The sequence below is a fragment of the Malus domestica genome, chromosome 02 (genome assembly GCF_042453785.1).
Source record: "Malus domestica chromosome 02, GDT2T_hap1".
In the NCBI taxonomy this organism is placed as follows: Eukaryota; Viridiplantae; Streptophyta; class Magnoliopsida; order Rosales; family Rosaceae; genus Malus; species Malus domestica.
In genome coordinates this window covers 13,420,036-13,429,037 of record NC_091662.1, presented here as the reverse complement: position 1 = coordinate 13,429,037, position 9,002 = coordinate 13,420,036, and the positions used below count along the sequence as shown (strand labels likewise).

Here is a 9,002-nt window from a genome sequence, read left to right as displayed (position 1 = left end):
CTTGTAGATAGGCACCAAAGTGCTCGTTCGCCACTCATTTGGCATCTTCTTCGTTTTCAAAATCCTATTGAAAAGGTCAGTGAGCCATGTTATAGCTGTCTCTCCCAAAAGTTTCCACACTTCGATTGGTATATCGTCTGGGCCTATTGCTTTTTTATGCTTCATCTTCTTCAAAGCTACAACCACTTCTTCCTTCCGGATTCGACGATAAAAAGAGTAGTTTCTACACTCTTCTGAGTTACTCAACTCCCCTAAAGAAGCACTCATTTCATGTCCTTCATTGAAGAGATTATGAAAATAACCTCTCCATCTGTCTTTAACCGCGTTCTCTGTAGCAAAAACCTTTCCATCCTCATCCTTGATGCACCTCACTTGGTTTAGGTCCCTTGTCTTCTTTTCCCTTGCTCTAGATAGTTTATAGATATCCAACTCTCCTTCTTTGGTATCTAGTCGTTTATACATATCGTCGTAAGCCGCTAACTTAGCTTCTCTGACAGCTTTCTTCGCCTCTTGCTTCGCTTTTCTATACCTTTCACCATTTTCATCGGTCCTCTCCTTGTATAAGGCTTTACAACATTCCTTCTTAGCCTTCACCTTTGTTTGTACCTCCTCATTCCACCACCAAGATTCCTTTTGGTGTGGGGCAAAGCCCTTGGACTCTCCTAATACCTCTTTTGCTACTTTTCGGATACAACTAGCCATGGAATCCCACATTTGGCTACCTTCCCCCTCTCTATCCCACACACATTGGGTGATTACCTTCTCTTTGAAAATGGCTTGTTTTTCTTCTTTTAGATTCCACCATCTAGTTCTTGGGCACTTCCAAGTCTTGTTCTTTTGTCTTACTCTTTTGATATGTACATCCATCACCAACAAGCGATGTTGATTAGCCACGCTCTCTCCTGGTATAACTTTGCAATCCTTACAAGTTATACGATCCCCTTTCCTCATTAGAAGAAAATCTATTTGTGTTTTTGACGACCCACTCTTGTAGGTGATCACATGTTCTTCTCTCTTCTTAAAGAAGGTGTTGGCTAAGAAGAGATCATATGCCATTGCAAAATCCAAGATAGCTTCCCCATCCTCGTTTCTCTCCCCAAAACCATGGCCACCATGAAAACCTCCATAGTTGCCTGTCTCCCTGCCCACGTGTCCATTTAAATCTCCTCCTATAAATATCTTCTCCGTCTGAGCAATTCCTTGCACCAAGTCTCCAAGATCTTCCCAAAATTTCTCCTTCGAACTCGTATCCAACCCTACTTGAGGTGCGTACGCACTAATCACATTGATAAGTTCTTGTCCTATTACAATCTTGATTGCCATGATTCTATCTCCTACCCTCTTGACATCTACAACATCTTGTACCAAGGTCTTGTCCACGATGATGCCAACACCGTTTCTCGTTCTATTTGTGCCCGAATACCAAAGTTTAAACCCTGAGTTTTCTAGATCCTTTGCCTTACTACCAACCCACTTAGTTTCTTGTAGGCACATAATATTTATCCTTCTCCTCACCATAACTTCCACTACTTCCATAGATTTTCCCGTTAAGGTTCCTATATTCCACGTTCCTAAACGCATTTTGCTCTCTTGAACTCTACCCTTCTGTCCTAGCTTCTTCACCCTCCCTCGTCTAATAGGATCAAAGTACTTCTTTTGTGTGTCCCGGGTAAAGTTGATAGGAGCATATGCTCCCAAACAACTTTGAGTGGAGTCGTTCGAAAAGAAGTTTCTATGGCCCCCTTGCTCATTTAACACTGCATCCGGGTGCCGATGGAGATACAGCGACCCTTGCTCACTTATCACTGTGCTCGGGCCACACAGCGCGCCACTTACGGGTGACGCCCTAGCTTTAGCGCGATTTTGTTCTGGATTCATTTTCATAAGGATTCGACGTGATCATGGAGTGCCGGCTGTCGACTACCTGACGCCCTCCCCCTCCTCCTTTATCCGGGCTTGGGACCGGCCATGTAAGACATAGGCGGAGTTTCAATTCATCTGATCCGAAGGCCGAAAATTAAAAAGGTGTGTGAGAAGTAAAATATGATGTGTGGATATCACACCCCTACTTTAAAAACCATTCTCACATATTTGGATAATAGTATAATACTTGCTTGGTACAGTTTTTTCCTTTTTCGTTACAATGGTGGCGGGGCTAGAAATAGCAACTTTCTTTAATTTATTCATTTAATCATACAAACATATATTACAGATGTAGTATTGTGGTGCTTTGGACGCAAGCAGTATGCCTGAATTAACCATGCTTGTGTTTATGATATTTCTCAGCGATATTTTGGAGATGGATGAACAACTCCATGGGTTTCGAGAGCATGACCATGTGATCAGAACCGTTTATCACTTTCACTTCATTTGGCGGATTGTTCTTGATCATATACTTTTGCAGATCCAACACTACTGTATGGTCTTGGTGGGACACGATGAACACTCTAGGAACTGTTCCATATTTCTCTTTCGTGAGCTTTATTACATCACAATTGTATAGAGGAGCAAATCTCACCAACGACAACCCTAGGGTAAAATCCTGCACGTTATATCAGTCAACAACCAATAGGGTTAACAGAGCACGGATAGGGGTTCCAATTTAATTAATTAATGACTAAGAGTTACCTCTGGTGGTGAGAGCTGGTACAAGCTTGTCGCCATGTCCTTAGGGCCAAGGATAAAGGAGGTTGCAGGGTTGCTGGTCCCCTTATCATATCTGAACCGAGAGTCCTTAAAATCAAATGTTTTAACAAACTATACATTTTTCAAGAAAATTATGTGTTAGTTACCCTTGTCTCATTGATCAGTAGGATGCAGACAACAATGAACAAAAGATATGACATATGTACAAACAAGGTGTCTCTCAAATAAGTTCATTAAGGAAACCCTCAAGACAGATATAGTTGTATCATCATACTTCTTGATTCACAAGATACGATGAACAAGGTACGGCATATGGTCAATTTTAACTCATAGTACGTAGTAAAGCACTACAAAGAAGACATATTGCGCAACTCAATCTATGTGTGTGTGAAGTTCATTACCTCTGCAAATATAGTTGAGTAATTAAGAGTAGGACCAGACATGATAGCTGTGACATACACCGCAGCAGAAATTTTCTGAGAGAACCTCTCCATGAAAATAGATATGACGGCACCACCATAGCTGTGAGCCACAAGGATAACCTTTTCATTTGGTGGTAGAGACACCATGAGCTTTGTCAAAGGCTCGACAAATTCCGATAACGAAGGGAGTTGCTCTACCTGAATCGGGTTGATCCCGGATGCTCCCAAGTCTAGAGCTGTGACACGGTGACCTGAGTCCTTCAAGAGAGTGGCCACCTTATACCAGCTCCATGCTCCATGACAAGCTCCATGTATCAACACAAAATGTTTTGGACTTTGAGTTTGGTTGTGAATGTTGGGGAGCGGGGATGGCGTTGAGGTACTAGCTTTTGCTAAGCAAATAAATAAAAGGAAAAGCAAAAGAAGCATTTCTATCATGTTCTCCATTTTCTGTATCATTAACTCTCAGTTTCCTTGATTTGGTTTGAATATTCGTCTCGTCTTTACTTTTATATATAGAAATCAACCAGAGAACAAAGCATTGACTCAAAAGGCAAGAGTCTCGATTAGAGAACAAATAATTGGCTCAAACGTCTGTGGTCAAGAACAAAAGTCAAAGTCCATATGTATTTAAAGTTGAAAAGTATTCCCAACTCTAATTTGCTAGATAAGGAATTTGCTAACTTAAAGCCACATATTTGGACAAGAACAAAACCACGACATACGTGAAACGATAATTAAGGTTTGTTTAAGTTTCGGAGAGACCGACTGAGGTCTATCATTATCGTATTAATATTCTTTTCACTAAATCCTAGTGTAATGTGGACTTTTTATACAAAAACCCTTAGATGTAATTTAAAATTAAAACAAATAACACTTCTCTATCTTGTAGGTAGGTAAATTAATTTGTTCCAATTATATAAAATATATATATATATATATATATATTTTTTTTTTTTGAGAAAACCTAGATTATATATTTTGAATCAAATAACATTTTTGTATACATGGTAGGCAAATTATTTTTCATGTATTATTACATATATTAGCCTATTAGGGACGTTTTCTGGTAAAAATATATAAAGTAATATGTATATGATTGTTTGTAGGTAAAAGATAAAATCAAAAGCATGATCCAATTCCTAAGTTTATGCAATATTTTGTTGTTGGTATACAATATTTTGCATCATTGGAAATGAACATTTCAAATAGTAGGTAGGTAAATTAATATGGTCTAATTATAAAAATACGCACACACACACATTTTTGTATGTGTGTATATATACACACATTTTGAATCAAATAACATTTTTGTACATGGTAGGTAAATTACGTTTTTTTTTATGTATTATTACATATCTTAGTTTTTTTTTTTTTTTTGTAAAATATATATATATATATATATATATATATATATATATATATATGAACTCATAATGCCAAATGCATAGAATTAAGCCAATAATTCTCATATTTGATATTAATATGAAATTGTTGCAGTCATATTTAGAATAGGAATGTGATTGTGTAAATCCTAGGGAATCTGGGAATGTATCTTATATTCCTATTAGGACTAGATTACCTATTAAATGTTGTAATCCTAAAGGGAAATGTTTTACCCTTTGTACTACTATAAATAAAGGCACAATGGGGTGAATCAAACACACCTCACAATTAAATCATTCTCTCTTCTCCCTAAAGCTTGCCGCACCCCTCTATCTCTAACCCTAGATCTCTCAATCAAATAGGCCTACAACACGTTATCAGCACGCTCTTGCCAGAAGTTAAGGAATTGATGCATTGTTGGAGGAGGCTATCATCCACCACATTCAAAGGCTTATTAGTTTTCTGCTAATTAGGTATGCTTAAAATAAAAGGAGATATTTGAAACGTCCACGAAGCATGAAAACATTCCCCATGATGCATGAACCCCTCTATGTTTCCTTTCGATGTATATATTGTATATGTTCATATATTTGTCAATATATATATATATATATATATATATATATATATATATATATATTTGCTTCATGCATCGCACAATTAAATTGTTATGTGGAATTTGTGAGTCAAAGCATAAAATTAAATTAGAAGCATGTTTAGGGTTTTCCTAAACCCTAAAGGGAATTGAAAAATAGAAAAAAAAAGGGGAATGTATTTGGTGCGGCACCGCAGCATCCCTGTGCAACCAGGACACTAGGCTTCGGCCTGGAACGTCTCTGTTGGGCCTGCAGCTCACGGCCCTCTTGGCCAGCACCCATATTTCTATGGGCCATGCCTTTTACTCAAGGTACCCCATGCCCTTTAACCCACGGCACCCATGCCCAAATTATTTTAGGGCAAATGCTATTATTTTAGCATTCTAAATAATTTAACCGGTATGTTAATATTATTTTGCTTCTACAATCCACCCCATATGGCCCGATTTATTGAATTAATTAAAAGTGACCCGCAGTTCATTAATCTGATAATGAATCCAAAATTATTGACCTGAATATCACTTTTGGACATTAACGATTCAATAATTTATTTTTATACTTGGAACCGTCACATACTTTCGTAGTAACGAAGCTCTCACACTTGAGTTCCCGCATACAACTCAAATCTAGTACACTTAGTTAGTATATTGCATTATGTGTTTCTTGCAGGAACTTGCCATTATGAACTGATTGTTCATAAAACTAAATTGAACCTGTAGTTTCAAATTTAGTGCCTTTGAAACCCGAAGTTTTCATTCAAAACATACCACATGAAACCTGTAGTTTTCATGCATAAATTAAACCACTACATGTCTATAGAACCTGTATGTTCTACGATACATGTCTATGGTTTACCATATGACTAATCATGTTTTCTCCCTCCGTTTTAGGGACATGTCGAACTTGAACAAACTCGATTTCTCCGCTCTAGAAGTCTCTGGAAGAAACTATCTGAAGTGGGTTCAAGACGTGAAGCTCCATCTCACTGCAAAAGGTATTAGAGCCACCATCGAGACACCTATCACTGACAAACCTGTTGACGAAGCTCAGAAGGCTACTGCAATGATCTTCATCCGAAGACACATTCATGATGCATTGCAGACTGAGTATCTCGTTGAGGAGGGCCCACGCACCCTCTGGCTTACTTTGGCCGACTGTTTTGATCACCAGAAAGATATATACTTGCCTGAAGCAAGACACGACTGGCAGCATCTTCGCTTTTAGGACTTTAAGTCCGTGAATGAATACAACTCTAAAGTTTGTAGAATTCGTTCTCTGTTGAAATTATGCAAAGTGGAACTAGCCTAATCAGATCTCCTGGAAAAGACCTATTCGACCTTCCATGCCACTAATATTGTCCTGTAGCAACAATATAGGGCATAGAAATTCACCAAGTTTTTGGATTTGATCTCTGTTTTACTTTTCACTGAAAAGTAGAACCAGCTTTTGATGAAGAATCATCAAGCTCGACCCATTGGCTCAAACGCCGCGCTTGAAGCGCATACGACCTATTCTAGTAGCCATAAACGATGAAAGAACCATCATGGCAGTGGCAATGGGCGGCAAGCCTAACCACGGGCTCATGGTCAACAGAGTGCCGCACCTAAGGGAAGAATTATGAGCCAGCAGCGTCCACCACTTACCCTTAAGGTCCCAAACTTCAAGAACAAGGGCAAAACTCTCGTTCAAGCTGCTTCTACTAAACTGGACATGTGCTATCGCTGTGGATCAAGGGATCATTGGTCACACGTATGCCGAGCTTCCCCTGAGGTTATTGCCAAGTATCATTCCTGTTGTGAGTCTAAGTTTGCACATGTGGATCATCCGGAAGATGCAACTACATCAATGGAGATATCGAATTTCCAGGAGGCGTCAACACTTATGGATGAATAAAATAGACATGTATTTAGGGCGTTTACCCCTAGTGGCCAAACCCACTAGGAGTGGCCGGCCCCTACCCCCCTATTTTGCTAGGATTATGGTTTAATTTTGAACAATTTTTCTAAGTATTTGGAATAATTTGTTTGGTTTTGGTTTGTTTTGAATTATGGATTGTTATTTGAATGGATATTATTTTCTCGAATTGCTTAATTAATGAATGGACTTATATTTATACATGTGACCAATTCAATCAATTTATTTCTAGGTATGTCTAGTGGGGAAGTTAGTTGTCCACGCACACCATCTTCCGTGAACGCCACTATTTTACTAACATCATACCCAAGAAAGCTCATTTGACAACTCTCTTAGGCTCATCCAACTTGATTGAAGGATATGGAAAGGCACGTATCATGTTGTCTAATGGTACAATTTTGACCATTAAGGAGGCACTCTATTCTCCACGTTCCGGAAGAACGTTACTAAGTTTTAAAGATATTCGAGATAATAAATATCATCTTGAAACTACTGAAGATCATGGTTTTGAATTTCTTTGTATCACTTCGTATGAATATGGCCAGAAGCATATTCACGAGAAGTTGGAATGCTTGCCGAGTAGGTTGTACACCACAACCATTTGCGGCATAGAAGCCCACAGTGTGGCCGGCCCTATGCCTGAGTTCCCGGACACTTTGTTGCTTTGGCATGATCATTTGGGACATCCTGGACGTGACATGATGCTCCGTATCCTCAAATCTTCACACGGGCATAAGTTACATCCCTATGTTGGACTCCCATCATGGTAAGCGTGTTCTTTAGGGAAGTTGAATACTCAACCCTCGTATACAAAGATTATTCACGACCCCCTTAAATTTCTTCAGAGGATTCAAGGGTACATTTGTGGACCTATCCAACCAACCTGTGAACCATTTAGATACTTTAAGGTGTTGGTTGATGCATCGACAAAATGGTCACATGTTTGCTTGTTGTCCACACGCAACGCTGCGTTTGCTAAACTCTTAGCTCATATCATTAAGCTAAGGGCTAACCACCCTGATTATCTGATCAAGTCAATTCGACTAGATAATGCTGGAGAGTTTACGTCACAGACTTTTGATGATTATTGCATGTCAGTAGGGATAAATGTGGAACATCCTATACCCTATGTTCACACCTAAAATGGCCTGGCAGAAGCTTTCATAAAGGGCCTTCAATTGATAGCTCAGACTTTGGTTATGTGAACCAAATTGCCGGTATCTGCCTAGGGCTATGCAATATTGCACACAGCTATGTTGGTCCGCCTGAGGCCTATCGCTACCCAACCACATTCATCGTTACAGTTGGTCACTGGATACGAGCCTAACGTCTAGCATTTACGGGTGTTTGGGTGTGCCATTTATATGCCAATAGCGCCGCCGCTACGTACCAAAATGGGTCCTTAAAGAAAAATAGGAATCTATGTCGGTTATGATTCGCCATCAATTGGTCGATACTTAGAACCCTTGATAGATCTCTTTACCGCACATTTTGTGGATTGTCACTTTGATCAGACAGTCTTCCCATCGTAGGGGGAGATAAGCATGCTAACTTTCCCATAAAACACTGCGAATTATCGTGGTATGCTCCCACTATGTCTCATTTAGATCCCTGCACTACCCGGTCTGAAACTGAAGTGCGTCGAATTATAGATCTTCAGAGTATTGCTTAAAGCATGTCAAATGCTTTTAATGATCTAGCAAAGGTAACAAGATCACATATACCCGCTTCAAACACACCTGTAAGGATAGATGTACCCCATGTACGTCAACAACCTGCTTGGGAAGGCTGGATCGTCCTCGAAGGAGGGGAGGCTGCACCTTCTATACGGCAAGGTACATTGGTGGCTAGCCAATCATCTGTTCCGACCCTGAAGCGTGGCAGACCCCTTGGTTCAAAGGATTCACAACCTTGGAAGAGGAAAATGGCACCAACTAGTGACCCTAGTTTGAATCCGACCATTGCTCACTCATCCGTTCCAACGCATTAGGTTATTTTGGATTACGATGATGCTTCAGATGAAACATGCTAGCCTCTC

General features: G+C 39.6%; 1 protein-coding gene across 1 annotated transcript; it reads right to left on the bottom strand.

Moving 5' to 3' along the window:
* Nucleotides 1-2,069: 2,069 nt before the first annotated feature.
* On the bottom strand, nucleotides 2,070-3,658 carry LOC103418339 (methyl jasmonate esterase 1-like). Its single transcript, XM_008356464.4, has 3 exons — nucleotides 3,048-3,658; nucleotides 2,629-2,757; nucleotides 2,070-2,542 (listed from the first exon to the last, which is right to left on the bottom strand). The coding sequence occupies exons 1-3, from the start codon at nucleotides 3,525-3,527 to the stop codon at nucleotides 2,255-2,257; spliced, it is 897 nt and encodes a 298-aa protein (XP_008354686.3). The 5' UTR covers nucleotides 3,528-3,658; the 3' UTR covers nucleotides 2,070-2,254.
* Nucleotides 3,659-9,002: the final 5,344 nt, after the last annotated feature.